Genomic DNA, 21525 nt, shown 5'->3' on the forward strand with positions numbered 1-21525 from the left:
GCGGAAATCGTGGGTATTACGTGTCGATATGCCAAACGCCGTTGCGTAAATCAAGATGCGGTTGGAAAGTAGTGTAATGTAAACGCTCCGAGAATATGCACACTCTCAGCTTAAGTCTGCTTCAGGCTGCACTTCCAGCCCGCGCAGCCGCTGAGCCAGGAGACCTGCAGCAGGCGGAGAAGCAGGACTTCCCATAGGTGAGAAAGCATTACCTCCGTACCCAATATCGCCTTTATTGAGCTTTTCGAACGTCGCTTCCTGGTGGACGATGGAGTTTCCAACACCTGGCGGTGGCGATGCAAGAGGTGACCTGAAAGGGCTCTTTGGATCGATGTCCATCCGCTCCCTCGAGACCGGCCGCGACTCGATTGCCGCAAGTCGTGTGAAGTTGAAAGGAATAGGCTGCATGAGTGGAATGCCTGCACCGTAGTCGCCGGATGATGGCGAACTCAGTGAACCCCCAGTGAACCGGACAGCAGGGGGCGGTAATTGAGGGTTCTGCGGAAGACCATCCATCTGATCGTACATCTGCTGGGAGCGGGACAGGGGCCAGGCTGGGCTTCGGCGGCGGTAAGCTGTCTCGGTAACAAGGGACACCTCGTGTGACGGTGTATGCTGTACAGTTGTTGGTTCGCGTGCGGGCCTGTAAGTGCTATACTTTGGCTCAGGCTGTTGTATTTCATTTCGCAGCTTCTCCTTTCCATCCGGCACACGATTGGCAAAGACGACTCGAATGCTTTTGTACAAGTAGTAACGACCTTTTCCAGTACAGCATATATGTAGGTGGACTAGATACCGCAGGATTGGGCGGTCCCTGGGGTCATCCGAATTGCTGAGTGCAGCTTCAGGCCGATCGGTTCCAAAGTTCTTACGGAAAGACAAGGGCATGTCTATGATAGGTCCTGCTGAATAGCTTCGCTGGCGGATAAACGTCTTCTGACCGGGCTCCATATCCGACACATCGTACGGTACGAGAAACAGTTTTACTGCAGTCCTGTTGGGATTTTTCAAAACGATTTGCAGCTGACCTTCGGCAGGTATGCGATAGCAGCCACCAGGCGGTGCTTTTGGTGATGTTGACCTTCGTTTCTTCTTTTCTTTGCGCCGTAGACCTGCCCTACCGATGTCGTCGGCATGTTCTTCGTCGAGTTGTAATCGGAGATCGAAGCTATTATGATCTGGCGCTGAGGGAGTATGGTGCCTTCTGCGCTTGCTAGACTCTTGGCTCTCTGAAGGGGGAGGCAGCGAGTGTTCCAAGTCAATCAGACCAACGTAAGGACTGGGCTCGTTATCAGAGATCCTGCCGTTGCCGGTATTGTAGCTGTAAAAGACTGCAGGAAACGGCACCGTCACGTGTGGTGGACATTTCAGGCTCGGTTTGCACTGCCCTCGTCCGAGTACTCCAATCTTAGCAACAAAGTCCAACGGTCGTGAAGGTGTCGTTGACATGCGACCGCGAAGGATCGACTCCTCGTACGAACCGACCATGGGCGCGTGATGCAGGGGCGATGCATCTGATGTTATGGAGGGTCGTCGGGCGGCAAAGGGCGTTTGAGGGCTGGAGTGTGGTTCGATATGAGTGAGAGATGTAACGGATCGCCGGGGCTGATGTGCCTGGTAGGGTGTTGTCCCACCGTGCCTTAAATGGCGTGCTGCGGGGGTACCAGTGGTAGATCTAGCTTGTTGCGTTGTCTGGTATGGTTGGAATGAGTCAGGTGAGAAGGTGTGTCGTCGATTGCTGCGATCAGGGCTTCTAGAGCCGCGTCTGGAGCTCGGTCGCGAAGAAGAGTCGAGGTCCGTGTTGTTGACTTGTTGCACAAGAGGACTTGTGGGTGGCATCAACGTGAACGAGGTTGATGGCGACTGCGAGATGGCTCGAGCACGCGACACCGGAGGAGGATCGTAGCTGAGCGCATTATGGAAAGGGTGATGAGCTGTGTTTCGGGGCGGCGGGACAGCTGCCACTGGGAATGAGCGATCCCAGGGAACGACAGGTGATGTTGCGAGAAAGGCAGGAGGCGCTTGGCCAGTGCCTACGCATGCGCTCCTCTCGCGGAAGTCTCCAGCGTGCAGAGCTGACCGAGGCCGCGCAATTTCTAGGCCGGCCGACACGTGGTCAACTGGGTGCTCGGGAGTCGTTTCACGTGGCGCTTGACGGTCGGCAGAAGGGGTGGCAGGCGTCTTTGGGCGATCTTGGGACGATGGTCGTGAAGAGTATCGACAGTGATTGTGGGAACTAGTCTGCTGTATAGTTTCAGCTTATGAACTGTAAACTCGACTTGTCTTCTGGCAATCGACATTCTTGAAGGAAAAGATGGTGTCTCACGTCCTGGCCAAGCTGCCACAGGGGACTCTTCACTCTCTTGATTCTCTCCATCAGCTCGTTTCGGTCGCGTGAACGTGGTCTTGTTTCATGGCTGGCTGACTCGCAAATCATGCCTGAGCCTGTGGCACCATGCGCACGCAAGCTGTCTAGGGGCGCTACATGATGAGTAGGCGTTGATTCACCTCCTCTTTGAGCTTTGTCTGACGACATCTGGCGTGATGCGGACTGCTGGGGCGGACTCTCATGGGGATCATGAAATATCGGCATATTTGAAACGAGGTATCGGTGGGGACAACATAGGTACAACAATCGACGGGACTTCAACAGTGGTGGTGAGGTGACGAGGGTGTGACAGGCGTGACGAGGAGCGTGGAGCACTGAGATGGCAGGGAGGAGCAAGTGGTTGGAGCACCTGCTGGCCCGCTGAATGACACAAGAAACGAAAACCCAGTTCAAAGTCAAAGGAGGCGCTGCGCTGGCTCCAGTACCGGTAGCCGCCTCACCGTGCGCACGCCGCTCCAACGTCGAGACGAGAGGCTGTGGAGGTTCCGGCGCAAGGTGCAAGGTGCGAGGTGCGGAGGTGATGGCGGCAAGGGTCTTGGAGGATGACGCGCTGTGATGCTCGACAAAGAGGAGCTCGGCTGCCTGTCGATGAGTTCGCATCGGCGCAGAAGCTACATAGTAGAGCGTGGGCCAGCGGCCAGACCGGCCAAACCGGCTTTCGGGCGGCCGTCAGGCGCAGCGGGAAGGTCACGCGACGAGAAACAGGCCCTGCGACGGAGAAGGAAGAAAGCGCACGCTCAGCCCTCTGAGCTCTCGACCTTCCTGTGCCGTATTCCTGTCATGGTCCACAGAGCGGGCGCGTCGTGGGGCTCTGGCCTTATCGATTACCGACCGTGCCAAGGCTGCAGAATTCCGTCTGGGTCGCGCTTTCCTCGCCCTTGCCAGTCCACGACGCGTGCGGGAATAGAAGAACGAGACTGCAAGCATGGCAGAGAAACGAGCCCGCGACGGCGATGCAGCCAGGGCCGTGAAGAAGCAGAAGAAGGGCTTCCAGATTGGGCCTGCAAATTTGCCCGATAGCACCCACAGGCGCAAAGGTACACATCCCAGCTGGGCAGCTGAACGCATGTGAGAAACTAACCATCTTGCAGTGAAGAAGATCAAGGAGGACATCATCTACAAAGCCAAGCTCAAGAAACAATATGCCAAGATCAAGTCACGAGAGGCGCAGGCGGAAGATGCACCGCGCAAATCTGTCTACGAGCGTGAAGCTGAAGTCGCCGCCGACACCGACGAGCCTACCGCACCGGTGCCAGAACCCACGCTTGAGCCTCATCCAGACCGGGTCAAGATGCTTGAGGAGCCTGAGAAAGAGCCTGTGGTATCCTCTTTCGATCGGCGACAGAGGCGACCGCGGTCGCAGCCTTTCCAGAAAGAGGCTGAGGTTGCACGCAAGAAGAAGGACGAAGCAGAAGCACGGCAGAAGGCGAGGGAAGATGCAGACAGGGAGCGCACCAAGAAGATCGCAGAGCGTGAGCGTTTCAGAAAGGCAATGGCCAAGGCCCGAGGAGGTCCTAACGGACAGAGGAAGCTAGGACGAGAGAGCCAGGTCCTACTGGAAAAGGCGCAGCGGCTGATGGGCAAATCTTGAGGCCAACACACCAGCGCGCCTGCACACGCAGAATCAGTAGGGAGCAGCTTGCGCACACGCTGCGCGATCGAGCACAAGGGAGAAACATGCGCGACACCAGGCACGTTGGCACCGAAGCATCGCGTCACGCGTCCCCGCCTTACAACGACGAAGCCTGTGCATGCTCAATACTCCCTCGATACAAGTCCCTGGATTGGACGCATGGACCCAGTTACATCTGGCATGCGAGTAAGGTCACACAACCGTCACCGCTGTATACTCCACCTCGGCAGCGCTTGCTCGCCCTGTCTGCTGCTTCAGGTCACATGCACATTTTAATCCATCATCAGAAACTGGTGCACTGCCGGACTACGCCACCGGTAAGAGCTGTCATGCGAGCGATGGACATTGTCTAATAGCCTACAACAACACAAATTGGTCTTGTTCAGCTCCACTGTTTGTACCTGCAGCTTAACAGATCACTACACTTGACCATCCTTGGCATGGCGCTACATAAGCTCTTGCCCTCCTAGCTTCATTGCATCAAAGCATTATACACGCCACAAGTCACACATTTCTTTGTCTTTCCCTCGAGGTGTTGCATTTTGTCGCTTACTTCCCACACCTATGTTACAGCAGCTTACGTGCGCGGCTCATCTCGAGTCGCACGACCTTGGTCTACACCGACCTTTTGTGTACGCCATGAACTTCGAACCCTCACTAGCAAACATAACAATGCTCGTCGATGCTGGTGTTGGGCCGGTCCAGACATTCATCACTTCGCCAGCTCTGTCTCGTAGATCTTCGCTGTGGCACCATAAGCTGACGGTGCTTCTCGGACATACCGCCTCCAGCCTTGCATCAAGCCGCACCGGTGAATGATCTATTCTTCTCATAGCTGGTCACTTGCAGACCCCTCGGGCTAAGATCTGGGTCCGTAAGTTGGTACCTCACAGGTACCGGGCTAAGTGTCCGTACGTCCGCTGCAACACATCATCGTGGTATCCAATGGCTGCCAGGCATTTTCACGGCCACCATTCGAACAAACACGATACCATTGGAGCTTATTGGTGGTTGACTGCTCTTTGACGTATGTGATGCTTCACCGGCGAACTGAAAAAGCCGCGTGTCCACACGATAGGCAGCGTTTATCATCTGTAATATTTGAATCAGTATTGAGCAGTAAGTTGGCCTATATCAGTCATCGGCCAGGCTGACAGATCTACCCTTTTATTTTGGACTGTAGGATACCCGCAAGTTCGATACTGCCACACTCTGAAAATCGTTCTCTTCCCCCTGCTGACCCACTTCGTTCTCACCAAAGGTTCTTTTTGGACACCAGTGCTTGATAAAATTGGTAAACTCAAGCAAATATCATGACAAACTCAGAACGACAACCCCGAAGATGGTCATTAGCAGAAGACCAGATCTTACGCGAACAAGTCGAAGTTCAACAAACAGAAGGTGGAGGGAAAGATTGGTGTCGAGTTGCATCAGCACTCCCAGGGAGGACAAACAAAGACTGCCGTAAGAGGTGGCACAATTCAGTCGCCGAAGGCTTGAATAAGGGCCAGTGGTCAAGGCCAGAAGATCAACTCCTCCTCAATGGTGTCCACCAATACGGTTCACAGTGGACAAAAGTCGCCACCTGTGTCTCTTCACGCAGTGCCGACCAGTGTGCAAAGCGCTGGCAGCAATCGCTCGACCCGCGTCTTGACCGCAGTGAGTGGCGAGAGGACGAGGATCTAGTACTCATCACGGCTGTGAATCGCCTTGGACGACATTGGAAGGATATACAACAGCAACACCTCCCATACCGGTCGAAGAATTGCGTCAAGAACCGCTACTCAGTACTCTCACGCCGAATGGCTACCAAGTTGGTTCTGTATGATGACGGTCTTGAGAGTTCATCTTCTGACCCAGGTACGCCCCCCCAGACGGAAGCCGAGATGCCCCTAGGACATACGCCTATGATACTCATACACCAAAACCAACAGGCACCATACATGCAGGGCTCAGTTCTCGATACCAGCGGTGACGAGCTGTCATGGACATGGTCAGGGCTGAGCAACCCAAACGTTTTGATGACCCCGAGGCACCACGAGTCACTCAATATGCACACCTGGCCCACGCAGTACAGTGGAGGAGACAACTCCCTACACCCCACAAACCATAGCGGCTGGTACGATGCTCAAACAAACACAGCTTCCCAGTATCCAGCGCAGTATTCCAGCACCTCTTACCCGTCCACCCAAGGCCACATGACCTCACCTCGGCAAACGCATGTACCTCCATCGCATTTCTATGCATCTACATTTCCTCCCAACACGCCATCGACCAGACAACCAACCTCAACCGCAAACATACCATGGTCCGGCTACCGATACAGAGACACGGCGCCTTTTGGCTAGCACGTCTTCATGTCAACGTGCACAGTAGAGCAGGGTTCTTGAGATATCGATGTACTGCCCGCATCTTTGTGTAAAAACAGCACATGGATTGAATATCTAGTTTGAAGTGGCTTTGATGCTTTTGGCGATTGTATTGGAAGCTGTTCAATCCCTCATGTCGTCTTGAGTACTCCCCTCGCCCCCCAACACCTCCTTGTAAACAAGGCCGTCGCTCTGATGGCTAGGTTGCTGAATTCAGTTTTGTCCATCACCGGAAGCGCAATACACGACCGCATTTGAGTCGCTGTGCTCCTGAAGTCCAGCGCATCGATTGGAGGTGTGAACATGGCGTGTGGGTTTGAACGAGGATGTCTGTGTTCCTGTGGCCAGTAGTCCCAAGCAGTGAAATATTCCGAATATACGACGGGCCTGCTCTGTGAATCTACGGCTATTTTGGCGTCGAGGCTGGTGCGCGCTGGCTTGCTGCTTCGGCTCATGCTGGTCTTGGGGTCTTGGGGCGTCGTTCTGCTCCGCGCGTTCTGGGCGTGTGGCGTATGGTCGCGGGGAAGTGCGCATCCTGCTGCACAAGACGTCGAGAGTCGCGTTGGGGAAGTTACAGACAGCTAGGCTGTGCGAGATCGACCCTGTGCGTGATCGTAGGTATGTCTGAAGACATCAACATAAGAGTGGTTCTTGAAAAGAATGCAGCTGGCATATCTCAAAATACTGTGACAATTGCTGAGGAAACAGAAAATCTGGTGATGGCGAGAGTGACGTTTGTAGTGCAACTACTTGAAAGACGTATAGATGTAACGTGGTGGTATTGTCGTTGCTCGCAACAGGGATGATGTATCGTAAGAAAACATGCCGTTTAGGAGTGCATTCGAGTCGAAGGATCAGCAGCCCAGAATTCGGCAGGTACCAGGGGGATACTGTACTGAGAACGAAACAGAGCATGTAAGCCCAACAATGCGGCGTAATGAATACCTTGCAAAAATCCACATAAACCCGGTTCCGAGTGCCTGAAAGTGTCGTGACTTGGTAGGTGTGCGGATGAGTTGCTGTGCTGTGGCTTCTTGTTGTGTACACTCAGGGATACTCGTAACATGTAGGTTGGAAATGCTGGTATCCAATCCGCTCCATCTGTCTGGGTGGTCATGGGAATGTATGTGGTCATCTGCAAACGCCTGTGCGAGGGGAGGGGGATTGGCGGCTGTCGTTGAGCGGTTTCATTCTTTCGGGATGCATGCAGACAGAGAGTACATTAAAATTCCACCCAGAAGTCGCGGTATTGCAGAGGAATTTCGATAGCTTTAGTCAATTCACGCATCTTCTACGTGTAAAACGAAATATACGGTGTTAACAACCATTCCTTTCATTCACAAATGCGGATAGTGACTTTGCATTCAGTGGAATATGCACTTATAGCACTTGGGCGACAGAATCAGAAGAAAGCTGGTGTTCGATTCCTGTGACAGTCGCACTAGGTGTGCGAAAAGGTGGCTGAGGCTGACATGCAGTAGTGCCGGAAGCACAGCCCCCGAAGTCCTTCAGCCTGATCATATGAACTCAACTTCAATCATGTCATGATTCTGTCACATCTTGTTGCTCTCCATGACCCTATAACTCCTTGATTCTACAAGATGGAATCACCGTCCTTTGACCACCTGCATGTTGACGTCAATGATGAGCAAGATCCACTACCAAAGAGATATCGGTCCCGATCAAGCGGCTACATCGACCACCTGGAGGAGCAGGCAAGGTGGGACAGACGCGACCGCGAGCATCAACTGAAGCGGTATCGAGAGTCGAAAAAATCACCTTGGACGAATCATGGCAGTACTTCTCAGCGCCTTGTAGTTCCGGTCTTCGAGACAGCTAGGGGACGGGGGCCTGGACGTCGTGGATCCAATGGAACGCAACGCAATGAGTCGCCACGAGCCTTTCATGAAGAAGAAGTTCGTCCCGGTACAAGACAGATGAGGAACAGCGATCTCAATCAAGGAGGATCCGCACCTCCACCACCCCCGCCACCACCTCAAATGTCATCTCGGCCAATGTCGCAGATATATGGTGGCATAGGATATGTTCCAATCTATATCCCTCCAGCAGCCCCTGTACAGCCATCCGACCTCGTGTCGAAAGCAGAAAAATCTAGGATCAAGGTAGCGATCCTGGACACCGGGCTCGAAAATACCACATCAGACCAAAATGACGACAAGGATGACCATGGAACGATGCTACGTGAATTTATGTCACCACAACCACCCAAAGAATCGGATCAAATACCCACGATGTAGGACATCTGGAGACTGGGAACAAATATGGTCCCAATCTAGGCTACGATGACATTCTGTAAGAATCCACTGTTACCTGCACTAGTATTCTACTGTTAACATATATAGCGAACCTGCACTAAATTCAGATCTGCTCTTACTGTCACCTCGCAGCGCACGTTCATCATTGACAGGTCCTTCACTGTCTACACCAGCTACTCTACGATGTCCTGTGGAGAGTTGCGACTCTGAATTCCATGGCACTTATCGTAAGGGTAACCTTACTGAACACGTAAGGAGAGCGCACACAGAATTTGCCTTCAAATATCAGTGCAAATCACCCGGTTGTGAGAAGCTCTACAAACGCCAGGATGGTCTTTTGAGACATCACATGAGGAAACACCCTGAGCTTGCTGTCGCTCCCGTGCCTACACGATGGCAATTCGAGCTGTCTCCTAAGAAGGACCAAGAGCTTGATCCGATACCCCAGAACGATGTTTTAGATAGGGATATGCCATTGGAGATGTCGAAGGTCGTGGAGGTTATCGAAAAACTAACGGCCATTGGGGTGCCAGACTCTCTATTCGCACCCTCAGGGGGTAAACAAAACTCAGGCAACGTGATAACAACTGAAGAACAAGATTTGCAGGGCTATCGCGACGAACACGATCCTCAATCAATTGTGCAAGCGGCGGCCCCATCTGATCTTGAAGCCTGGCTATCGTGGTCCGAAGATACGAGGGAGATATCCTCGTCGCCCAGCAATTTGGACAGTAACTCACAGGGATTTCCCTGGCATGAGAAAGACTTCGATTCTCATGCCGATGAGATAGCATCTGTTGATAATTCAGTGCAACCTTTCAAGGGCAAAAGCTCAATCTGGGACAGCAGCATCTGGGGGTCATCGAAGAAGAATAAGACTGCGAGAGAGGACAAAGCCCGTGAGAAGAAAGAAGAGAAGTACCATCTAGAACAAGAGGTCAAAGAAGCGGAGGAAGTGGCAGAGCTCTCTCAGGATCAACTCCCCTCAGCTTATGAGAAGGAAGATGATAGCGTTTCTGTGGACTCATCTTATGCTGCCTCAGTCTTCTCCATCGCATCTCTCGCGTCTGCTGCAACCGATCTATCGCAAGCCAGTGGCTACTCCGCAGTCCAGATCGCCACTGCTACCAGAGAACTCATCAATATTTTCCAAGAGGACAAGTTTTTGGTTCCCCTCTACCAGAGTGCTATGCTTAGTACCTCGATAGGACCGGACAGACTGCTGAGAAATCTGCGCAGGCTATTCAAGTCATACGCAAAAGACCTGGGAGAAGAAGCCGAGGAGCGGCTCGATTTCCTGGCATCGCGACTCGTTGCCTTGAGGGCTCGAGATCTTGCTCAGTCCATTGTACGAAAATTCCAGCCTGAGCAGTCCATGTCGCAGAATAACACGGCACACCATGAAAAGTCTGATGATGAGTCTTCTGATGAAGAGCTTGGGTCAAGCTCTGTGAACGACAGTCATTTTGATGACACCAGGATATTCCGGGAATTTTTGGTCAGAAGTACTGCTTTCGCAACCCTTTGCACACAGATACAGTCTTTTGTATTGTCCAGGTCTTACGAACCTGCCACGGCAGAACCAAGGGACTCAGCTCAAGGCCCAAAAGTGGCAACATGTGCTCCATCGACAAAGGGCCTAGAAGAGGTAGATTCCAAAACGTGGCGTAGGTGGAGTAGCGACGTAGCTCAGACTGTTGATGCGATCTTCATTCATGATACACAACTTGTTTGCAGTCTTCTGACCCAGCTAGCTTTTGATGCTTTTTCTCTGGTCACAGATAGAGCGTTTATCGCCACCGGGCTTCTGGAGCCTCCTCTATCCCCTGGATTCATCCGTTTGCGATGGGATTGCGTACGCCTTCCGATTAGATCACACTGTCATGATTCAGAATCATTGCTGACTCAAAACCAGGGTTGCGGCGAGAATATATTCAGTGATATCAAGGAGCTTCAGAAGGGCGGCATCCGAGAGCTTGCTGCTCGTATGCAAGATTCGACAGGGGTGAAGGTAGTCCCATCATCTTACAACCAACGCTCGGGCAATCAGCAGTACAGCATACCGGTTCACTTAAAATGGTTTAGGAGCACACCCACTTCATCTCAAACTGGTCGAAGAAAGACCACCCGCCTCTCTTCCGATCAGTCCTCTACAACAGCCTCGACAACCACTTGTGCAGCCAATCAAGGAAGCAAGCCTCATAAGCCTATGCTCCACCTGATGGCTTGTGTCCATGATGGACGTTCCGGAATGATCCTCCAACAAGACCGTATCGAAGAGCTGTTCACAGATTGCGCCCTGATACAATTTTTGCGAACCCAATACCGAAAACGTCGTAGTCGGCTTCGCACTATACTCTCTCTGAAGCGCGTGCAGGGCATCTTTTTCGTCAAGTTCCATCTTCCCATGGGCAGTAGCGTAATAATCCGACCACACGGAGTATCATGCATTCCTCTCGACAGTATATCGAGTAGCTCAGCCACCACAATGTGCGAGTGTCTTCCACCCAAAGCTAGAGTTGAACCCATTAACACTGCGGAATACCAATGTTATCCAGTTCCGCCAAAGACCTTCCCACCTGTGCCGCCAGAGTACCTACGGTCACTCTTCACGTGTCACAAGGAACCGCACCCAATGAGCACGTGGATTATACAACAGCTTCCAAAACGGAAGTGGGGTGAGCTGTTTGGGCAACCGGATCAGCCAGCTGAGGGTTGGGGTATCTATTACAAGGAGGGTTGGGATCCTGGTATGATAGCTATCTTTGTGTTTCTACTGTTACTGGCGAGTTTACTATTCGGTATCCTGTGGACGGCATTGAGATCTGATATCCAAGGAGCGTTTGGGGTTGCGTCTTGGATAGTCGCTATTGGTGGAGCTCTGCTGGCTGTGATTGTCACGCAAGTGGACAACATGTGAGGAAGGGGGTACTGCTTGTCGTTTCGAGGCAGCCAGTGTCTGACCATGGAAGAAGACTCTATGAACTAGTCGGTGCAGGCTGCTTGCTAAGGATGTGTAACCTTGCAAGGCACAGATATCAAGGCCGAAATACAGTACGATTTTGTATATCAATGGGTTCATCGACCACAAAAACCCTATTTCATCATCACGCCATCGTGAAGACAAGCTATGTTTCTGAAAATGACCAAAGCACACTCCAAAAGAAAGCTGCCAAACAAGAAACAACGCGGGAGCAAAAGAGACCAAACCAGGTCGTCCAACCAGCACGATCTTACACTCTCTCACGCAACAGGGAAAACAAGACGGGGCATAACGCCACACAACGTAGCGCGTCAAGCAAACTACAAGCTTTACAATTCTTTTCCAGCCTCAACGACGTATCTCACGATCAAGTGCTTTAAGCTTTAAGTACAGCCTCATCCTTGACACTGTCATCCTTTGAATTCCTCCGCAACAGCAGCAGTGGCCAGCTATCAGATCTCAATGAATCTGCGAACAGCATGGCCTCAATATCTCATCAAGTAAGCACAAGGGTCAGTTCGGCTATTAAATTCTCGAGGTAGTAGACGGTGCTTGTCGCGAGTGTTGGGTGTGTTGGATGTGTTACAGTGGAGACAGGGCAGGCCTCTCAAAGTCCTTGGAGGATTTGCTCTGTGTAAGGCTGTTAGTTTCGTGTCATCAGCAACTCATTGAAGCCAATGGCGTAAAAGAAGTGATATAATTTCCGTGATCAGAGTCTCCTACTCTTGCGCAAAGGTGTCGACGGTCGTGCTACTGATGGCGGAGCCGGACGGCGAGGGAGATTCATCGGCTGACCCTGACCCGGAGCTGGTCTGGGTCTCGTAGGAGATTCCGGTAGCGCATCGGAGTCCGAGTTCCCGTCGTCTTCCGGAAAGGGCTCAGAATCGCTGACATTGGACGTATTGGGTGAAGAAACCGATCCAATAACGTAGGCTTGCACCTTGACAGCCTTCTTGATATTTTTTTTTTCAGCGCCTTCATTCGAATCTCGAAGTTGTCCTTGAAGGTCTTCCCTATTCCGCTCTGCAGCCCCACATACGTCTTTGCGTCCTCCCAGTCTGTGTCAAGGACATGGAAAAGCCCAATCAAGAGATTTTGCATGGCCTCAGTGCGCACTTTGACGAAACTGTTAATCTAAGTTGACCATCTAGTAGCTAACTTAAGGGATTTGTATTGTTCACCAGGAGCATCTTTTAGGGCTCGGTTGTTCTTCTGCTTGAACCACCAGTCGTCTATGTCCCTCACAAACGCATCATTGCCATCTGCATCAATCTTGGCGAGTCTGTCTTGAATGCGTAGGGAAAGGGTTTTGAAATACTTGGCAACATCTGAAGAGTTCAGATACTAGGGATGTCAGCCTGAGCTTGTGGCAATGGAGACATTCAGCTTACCTCGATGAGCAAAACGATCTCTCTTAGTTCATGTATTTTTCGGTGCAGTGAATAATTTGGGAAGTCGACTGGTGACATGACGTTATGTTCTCTGACGCTAAAAAGAGGGGCTTTCTTGTTATTCAAACGTCCAGGAAGAAGTAGCATTTCTCCTTTATGAAACTCCCCACCTGGGAATACTGAGAGTAGGTTGGTCACTATAATAGTCTTGTTAGCATGTATTGTTCCAAAAAGCAGCGGACCAGCTAAAAACCAAACTGTCTCCTGTTGTGTCGGATTCCCTAAAGTCTTGCGCTATTACAAAGAGACTGTGCCTGGTCTTCGCCGTTGAACTACACTCACCTGCGTTTTTTTTTGTCAGGCCATCTCTTGGGCCAAAAGATTAAGGGAACTGTATTGACCTTGGGCTGCAGCCTTTCCTTTAGGGCTGGAGATCCATGACGCGGGGATCTCGCTCCTCCTGATATCGGCATCCCTATTTTTAGATTCTGAAGCTGTCCTTGTAGCAGCTCGATCTGTGCATCCATGACATGTTCCGTCTGCCAAATGTCTTTGGTGCCGGCTTTCCCTGACGGCTTTTCGGGCGTATGAAGATTCTCTATTTTTTTCGCAGGGTATTTCAACTTGCCAAATGTACAATTGTTGAGACAAGGATCGGGTTCCACCGTTTTGTAGGCAATAATAATCTTTCCCCAAAAACCTCCACCTTGTTCGATTGCGTCGCCACTACTGGGATAGTCCGGAAAGTCCATGTCTACTTTGGTTCTACACACCTGCATATGAAATTTACCCGAAACATGCGGTTTGACATAGTCGTCATCGCCGTCATTATCAGGTCTGTTCTTGAGCTTCGGTGCTTTGGGTGTTTTCGGGGGCTTTGACGTTTTGCGTTTTTTTGGTGGAGAATTGCCCTCACTATCGATGTTCTTGATTTCATCTCTTGCATCCTCTGAACCACATTTTCCCAATTTGTAGACCCTGAATTTACCCTTCTTAGAAGGAGCTGGTGTCACAGGATCGGTGCCTTTGCCAGGAGCTGGGCTGGGGGGGGGGGGGGGCTACCCTTGCCCTTCCCATCTTTGTCTTTGTCCGGAGCACCAGGAGTGTTTGATTTAGCATTTCCCTTTCCCACAGGAGTTTGGGGGACAGGAACGACGACGGGGGCTTTTGGAGGCGTAACGCCTCCTTTCTTTGGAGGTGCACGACGTCCAAGGCCGCGACCAAGCTTGACTTCTGCCCTGGGATGTTGATGATAGCCGGCAGCTTCGGATCCTGGATTGTAAATATCTCTTGAAGCTTCGATGCAAAAGGTAGCCGGGAGGCCATCTACGCTTTGATGGAGTTCAGCCAGCCCGAACCATAAGAGAACTTGTGAGGTGCGCATGATCATATAAGTAGAAAAAGTATGGTGATTTGAAGGGTGAAGCAAGAAGCGAATGTGGGACACCATGACCTGGCCAGCAGGTAAACATGGTATGAGTAGGACTGAATGTTTTGAAACACTTAGAAGCGTGCTGCGAATGATTGTAAGAAGAGTAGTGATTAAGCAGATTGTGATGCTACATAGCAGCATATATACACATATATAGAACTAGTGATCGTTCTGAAGCTTAAGACTCAGCCTCGAAATTACAGTCGGAAGTTGAACTTCGGTAGGCATGTTCGTGCAAGGTGAATTTGAGGAAACAATCCTGCCCGTGCTTGTTGTCAAATGAACGCTCGGGGGAAACTAACGATTTCAGGATTCTAGCCATTACTTCTGTATCGGCAGGTCAGCATGTAGAAAAGCGATGTCTATACCACTACGAATCCCCGTACATTCTAGAGTTCCTGCGGAGTTTGGGCATGTCTCGATACATACAACTTGGACCTACTGCAAACAAGCATGGTTTGATCTTGACGCACCGCGATGTGCAAGCAAGTATCCAACCAGCTACGTTTCGATGGAAACGAGATCAAAGCACATGTTAGCTACATCTACAATAATGACGCACAATGCAGATTTGTAACAACATAGGGGGGTGAGGCGCGGCAAGTGGCACAGCGCGCTAATCCCCGACGTGGTAGCCCACAATGGCTAGCCTGTCTTCCACGCCTCGCAGTATGTGACGATATATAATCCCCGCGGAGCCCGAACTTGGGTCAACCCGTTGTGTCTCCCATCTCACCCTTCCCCCAGTGCTGAACAGTTGAATGACAGACGGACAGGCATTCGAACCTCATTCTACAATCATCGTTCCAACACCCAGGGACTGTCATGTCAATTTACCCAATGAGATCATCCACCAGATTATCCACGGGTACAGAGAAATTGGAGAATGCACTTGTCTATGACGTTTTTCAGCAATGAAACGCAATTGGCAGACTGTTGTAGAAGACTGCATATGGCGTTATCTACACCTAAGGCCGCAGGAGATTGGATGCTTTAGTTCAGCGTTCCGTGGAAATCCCAGGCGCAGACAGGTGCTGCGAAGACTGAGTATCCAATTTGAGAGTTATTTTGCACGGGAAGAGCCAAAGATAGAGGAACAACAGCGCCGACGAAGATAGCGATGAGGCATCGTATTATGCTCGTGGTGCGAAGTCTGTCCCCGTGGGGAGTGCAAGTCGGACACGACCACCTTTACTGGCGATGGGACGCTTCTAGCGGAACATACCGACAGCAGCTTTTCTCCTATGCGTCTTACTGCTGCTCAGAATGAGCATGCGCGCTTTTTTCGCGAGGTCAAAGCAATTTGGGAAGAGCTGGCTAGCTGGGGAGACGACCTGCGCGTTGAAGTAGTCTTTTTCAATGTGGCAGGGTTCTCGGTGTACAAGTTTGTTGGCCCGGACGTGTGCAGCGAAGATTTTAGCACGTTGCTGGATTTTTCTAGCCTTCCTAAGTCACCCTTGCTTCCGTCTGTAAAGTCGCTGTGGGTCCGGGAGGAAACTAACGAGGAAATCGACCTCTGGCCGACGAAAGTGACGTGCAGTGTTGCGAGTTCACTACCTACGCTCGAGTGCCTGAAGACCGTAGGCGTAGATTACGAGGTACAGTGGCCGATGGCTAGAAGGAGTCTTCGTCGCAGTAAGTGTAGTCTGCTGATGCTGCCAGAGTGCACATTGTGCTAACTCATTCCAAGCGCTCGCAGAACAAATATCGAGGCTTCCCGCATCTCTGAAAACTCTATATATTTGTCTCCGATATGGAGGCATCGAAAACCATGAAGTGCAACCACCCAATCTCTTAGGAGGTAATTTGGATTCTCTGTCGAGATCCATACAACACGTCTCGACTCATCTGACTACACTCACTCTGTTCTAGGACTATGATGCGCCTGCCACTTCTCGTGTCGCAAGCTGGCCCAACCTTCGAATCCTTGACATTAGCACCGGCCTTGAAAGACCATCCGGGGATTATTGGCTCCGTCCCGCCGCAAGTTATCCTGAGCACTAGCTGTACGACAGGCACGATCTCGAAACTTTGTGCCCAGACTATGACAATGAAGAGGATTTGGAAAGGTACTGAGCAGTAGGCGCATGGCCGGTGCGGCGATTCCTCACGCGGCCCGAACCCGCGTTTTTTGACGAACTGGCTGTTAGTATGGCTCGTGCGGTATCGAGTATGCCGAAACTTGAATACCTGGACTTAGAGTTCAATGCTTCGCATCAGGGAGCTCTCAAGCCTGATGTCACCAACTATAATCAGGCTCCTACCCGCTATGGTGGCTTTCGGCCCCACTTGCACCAGTACGAGGGCTGGACGTTCTACTTCTGCGCGTCTAACGAGGCGAAGTTTGCCTCAAAGTATTCTAGACCGTATTGGTTCGAGCACAAACCTGGGTTAGATCGCACGGATATAGAGCGACCGCGCACTGAGTGGGTGTTTCAGTGCCCACATGGCCATTTGGAATGGGAAGAGCCTGAGGTAGCAAAGGTGTTGTGGCGTGAGAAGTGCCCACATATTGATTTCGACGTCGTGGCTCTTGACGGCGTCGGTACATCGTGGGAGAGACGAAGAAATGGGAACCTGGTGCCTCTGTTGGGAAAGGGATTTGCAACAAAATTTCCAGAGATGCAAGACTTGGATGAGATACCAGAAGGACTCGAGTAGGGTTGCAGACTTTTTGGTCAATTGGAAGATGTTAGACGAGGTCAAGCGCGCCGTCAAACTGAGAGTCGTGCGGACGTGGCTAGGTCTAGAATCAGCGTACACTAGTCAAACTACAGCTGTAGCTAGTCAAAGTACTGATGACCTAGCTCTGTGTCAAGAAGTCAGCGACAGAACGTGCTCTCCATTGAGGTTACAAAGGCTACTGTGTCGTGCAATTGAAAAGCACCAATTCTCATCTCTTACCGTCAACGTGCAGGTTTATGGAAGTGCGGTTCCGGAGGGCATATATCGAATCGATCGATTAGCTGTTTAGGCGTAGCGATTGATTTCAAAAGCTTAGCTCCTACCGGTACCTCCTTGCGCAAGCGCGTGCGGTTGAGAGCGACGCTGACATTGATTGTTAGCAACCCTGACATTAATCTTAATCAACGAGCTCCGAGCGTCTTTTCATTTGATATGCGAAACTTGCGACGGGTTGAAGATGAATGTGAACATAGTTGTACGCTACGCTGCGCCCCCGGTGTGCAGCTAATAGCAGGCGCGGAGCCTGGCGCGGGATGACATCGCAAGGTTGATACCTACCTACCCCACCTTTCAAGCATCTCACCCTTGACCAGCACAAGCTGCACCACAAATACAACGAGCAACGAATCTCTCTGAGGCGAAATCGGCAGGCGGCCGTGTTGGAGGTGACTTCGGATATCCTGCACTACCTTGCGAGCTTTGCAACGATCTTCAGAAGAAAGATCAAGATGACGTGCGGCTAGGCTTTGATTGTACTGCAATCGAGCTCAGCTTCTCAGCGTATGAGAATTGCTGCCCTTCATGCTTGGTCACTATCGAAGCGGTACTGCAGTCGCAGAAGCTATCGAAGGAGGCGTTGGTGCGTGATGTCTGAAGGATTTACGCGAGGTGCTGTGGAAGTCGAGGAGCGCATCGCGATACCCTGACCCTGGAGATTTACTTCGCCGATGATAGGCCTAAATTGTCTTTGGAGCTCTACAGCCTTGAGTTCACGGTATGTCACTTCCCTTCTACGTAGAGGTGGTAAGGTTTGTACGAATTGTACTAACACAACATTCCTAGTCTGGGAGGCTGTACTGCCACGATCGCGAGTGAGTGGCCATCCTCAATCAGCTCAGGCCCTGCGATGGGTTACTTCACTTATCGATCACTGCGATGTTGCTCATGAAATGTGCAAAAATGGTCGTGCAGCGCCACTGCCGAAACGTATACTCGCAATTGGGAGCGATGAACATACCGCTTCTTATGACGTTCGACTCACCGGACCCACAGACGGCTTTTCAGCGTCATATGAAGCACTGTCGCATTTCTGGGGACACAGTCGATCATGTTTGACAACGGAAGATTCGTTCTGCGATAGGACGAAAGGCATTGAGTGGGCAACCTTTCCTGCATCCTTCCAGGATGCCATCAAAATGGCGCCGTTACTCAAAGTCAAATATATTTGGATCGATTCCTTGTGCATCAAACAAGACGACCTAGAAGATTGGAATACGAAGTCTGCAAAGATGGCTGACATCTACCAAGGAGCATACATCACGCTCTCGGCTACTGCATCCTCTGGAGATGCTTATGGATGTTTTGCTTTCACACCTCAAAGCCTTAATGATGTTGAGATCCAGCTTCCTGATGGTCTCAGACCCATCAAGATCGCTGTCTACAAGGCTGTCATACACTGGGATGAGGACACTCCAAGGGCCATGCGCGATCGGTTTCTCCTCATGACTAGGGGTTGGGCCTATCAAGAAAGACTGCTATCTCGTCGAGTGTTACATTTAATCAAGACTGAGTTGGTCTGGGAGTGCCGAAGCCTGGTGACTTGTGAATGCAAATGGCTCAGTCAGCGCTCGAGTCCGGGAGGGAACTTTGAGCAATCACTCGAGGCACGGAAGGGTGAGCAACGCGCCAATACCGGACACCAGCTTCAACTCAACCAGACCTCGGAAGACTGGTTAATCATAGAGTGGATACAAAACGCCACTAACGAAAAGGAACAGGAAAGAATGAGACGGTCAAAGAAACTATCGCAGAAGGACAAGCCGCCGAAAGAAAGACGACGGAGGAGAAAGCGGCCTTTTGCACCACAAACAGAGCGGTCAGAAGCACTTTCATGGTTTGACTTCTTCACAATCACGGTCGAGGAATGGGGCAACCCAAAAGCTGATAAGCTAGCCAACAAACTAGCTACATATCTTGCAGACGTCAGGGAGTGCGCTGATTACGGGCTCCATTTCCATCGAGTTATCGAGACATATTCGGGACTTCGCCTGACCAAACGTTCTGACCGCCTCATCGCGTTGTCTGGCGTTTGTAATTTCGTTCAAGGTATTCGCGGAAAATACGCAGCAGGTCTGTGGAAACATTCGCTTTGTTTCGATCTGCTGTGGCGGGTTGAGCGACTGGACGTCGACGTGGTCGAGAACGACGATAGCGCTTCGTATCATGGGCAATCATGGTCTTGGGTCTCGGTCAACTGTACCGTTGTGTATTGGACTGTCATCATCGATTCATCGATGCCACACGACTGCTTCGATTTACCAGTCAAGAAGAAGACGGACGACAGTATGCACAGTTCACGAAGACAACTTGCTTTGCACGGAGTATCTCAAATGATTCCGTGCACATCAAGCTAGCCGGAAACAGTCCCTTTGGCAACGTGGAAACCGCCTTTATCACTGGGTAGGCCTCGATGGCGCCTGCCCGCCTTGTCTACGTCCGCGACTCATCTGGCCTTGCCTCGACCCAGTATAAGCTCGCTCTCAGTTTAGAGGTTGCTTTTCATGCAGACTACATACTCTTAAACAACGGACTAAAGACTTTAGAGGAGGATATCCAGCCCGCTTTCTTACTCATACATCCTCTAGTTGCGCGCTTCCTGACCGAGGTGCACTTTTCCAACCCCAAACCGCAGGTTCCTCAGTATCGAAGAGTAGGAATCGCCAGGTCTTCTGAAAACACGATCAGGTATTATAAGATTGTTTGGTAAGAGCTTCGAAGGTGGAACTTTTCTTTCCTATCTGATCTTGCCACGCGGGGTTTTCAACACACTGCTGCACGGGCAGCACTCGAAACCCACGAATTACCAATATAACACAGCCTCTTTGGGTCAGAATAAGACTCGTTTATTTTGGGAATTATTGCGGCCAGACGAACATCAGTTAAGACATACCTGGCAGTGACAGTAAGAGCCGTCAAGAATAAGGTCCAGGCAAGGAACTGGGCCCAAAGTGATTGGATTACTCATCGCCTTCGGTTCCATAGTCCGGCAAAGCATGAATCTTGTGTTAGTTGCCCTATCGATAATCGTAGGTCTCTTGCTCATATGAGAGTCCTCTGGCTACTACGTTGGTGGGGGACAACTGCCAATCCAATGTTCGCATTGCGCCACGAAATTATAGTTAGGTTTTTTTCGACCGCCTATCAACACAGGATAGGCGCCGGCACACATTTCGTCCGTGAATGGTTTATCAACGATGCACTAAGAGAGTTAACACCTTTGTCTGCTACAGTATTAAGCGAAATGTTTCTTACTGCGTTCAAGTTCTCTTTTGCATTGTAGCAGAAACTATTGCTCTTGATATTACACAGTTGGCCTGCGACTCTAATTTCGGGTTTGTTGAAATTACGGCAATTACATAACCATGCAGTGACAACACTAGGACCGCTATATTGTAATTTTGAAATTAGGTTATGTGTAAGAGGAGGGTGTATAAGGTATCGTACATGAGCATAGCAGTAAGCAATTGGAAAGATTTCATCTTTATAGGTGCGGCGGATAACAGCGTTGATGAAAGAGGTGATAATTTGAAAAAATTTTAAAATGATTCTTCTAGAGATTAAACAATTGTAGAGCCTCCTGCTTTAAATATAGTTGGATGTAGATGCCTTTTAAATACGTAAGATTTCCCAATAAATGAACTATTTGTGATTAAAGCACCGAAATTATGTCCGATAGGTTGGGTTTAGTCTACCGCATCTTCTGTTGAACATGTCTTGGCCTAGGCTTCTTTAAGGCAAACCTCCGAGCCAGTTAGATAACGATTGGGTAACAGTGCGGGGCTCTGCATATGCTAAGATATTAGAATCTTATTAGGATGCGTCTGTCTAGTAAATCAGTACTGTAGTAACATTAATATGCCCTATTGTAGCTTATTTTTGATACCTTACCTTTCCCTATAGCGATTTTTAGCTCAATTTGTTGCCTATCCGCCTCTGCCACCCACCCATAGTAAGCAGAGTTGTCAACAAACAAATTTGATCGCCTGTTTGATACCATCTTGGGCGTGCACGTTGCATACCGCTATCCGTGGAGCTGTGCAAGTCCCAGCCCTTGGTCTGTTCACGAATCAAAACGTCGATCAATTTTG

At 50.6% G+C, this 21525-nt stretch overlaps 5 protein-coding genes across 5 annotated transcripts, besides 3 other annotated features; 3 read left to right on the forward strand and 2 right to left on the reverse strand.

Moving 5' to 3' along the window:
• Window positions 1-105: 105 nt before the first annotated feature.
• EKO05_0000697 (uncharacterized protein) lies at window positions 106-2989 on the reverse strand (the record flags this gene model as incomplete). The annotated part of the gene is made up of 2 exons (XM_038936447.1): window positions 106-2244; window positions 2327-2989. 2 exons carry the CDS (start codon window positions 2987-2989, stop codon window positions 106-108), a joined length of 2802 nt encoding a protein of 933 aa, XP_038803239.1.
• Window positions 2877-2921: a tandem repeat.
• Window positions 2990-3314: 325 nt separating the features above from the next.
• Window positions 3315-3980, forward strand: EKO05_0000698 (uncharacterized protein; the record flags this gene model as incomplete). Its single annotated transcript, XM_038936744.1, has 2 exons — window positions 3315-3426; window positions 3481-3980. 2 exons carry the CDS (start codon window positions 3315-3317, stop codon window positions 3978-3980), a joined length of 612 nt encoding a protein of 203 aa, XP_038803240.1.
• Window positions 3783-3832: a tandem repeat.
• A 4382-nt stretch (window positions 3981-8362) lies between the features above and the next one.
• Window positions 8363-8387: a tandem repeat.
• A 629-nt stretch (window positions 8388-9016) lies between these two features.
• EKO05_0000699 (uncharacterized protein) lies at window positions 9017-11587 on the forward strand (the record flags this gene model as incomplete). Its single annotated transcript, XM_038936569.2, has 2 exons — window positions 9017-10522; window positions 10583-11587. The coding sequence occupies 2 exons, from the start codon at window positions 9017-9019 to the stop codon at window positions 11585-11587; spliced, it is 2511 nt and encodes an 836-aa protein (XP_038803242.2).
• A 6740-nt stretch (window positions 11588-18327) lies between these two features.
• Window positions 18328-19791, forward strand: EKO05_0000700 (uncharacterized protein; the record flags this gene model as incomplete). The annotated part of the gene is made up of 1 exon (XM_038944771.2): window positions 18328-19791. One exon carries the CDS (start codon window positions 18328-18330, stop codon window positions 19789-19791), a length of 1464 nt encoding a protein of 487 aa, XP_038803245.2.
• A 707-nt stretch (window positions 19792-20498) lies between these two features.
• EKO05_0000701 (uncharacterized protein) lies at window positions 20499-20916 on the reverse strand (the record flags this gene model as incomplete). The annotated part of the gene is made up of 3 exons (XM_059635478.1): window positions 20499-20636; window positions 20690-20822; window positions 20882-20916. The coding sequence occupies 3 exons, from the start codon at window positions 20914-20916 to the stop codon at window positions 20499-20501; spliced, it is 306 nt and encodes a 101-aa protein (XP_059491461.1).
• Window positions 20917-21525: the final 609 nt, after the last annotated feature.

This window comes from Ascochyta rabiei, chromosome 1 (genome assembly GCF_004011695.2).
Source record: "Ascochyta rabiei chromosome 1, complete sequence".
In the NCBI taxonomy this organism is placed as follows: Eukaryota; Fungi; Ascomycota; class Dothideomycetes; order Pleosporales; family Didymellaceae; genus Ascochyta; species Ascochyta rabiei.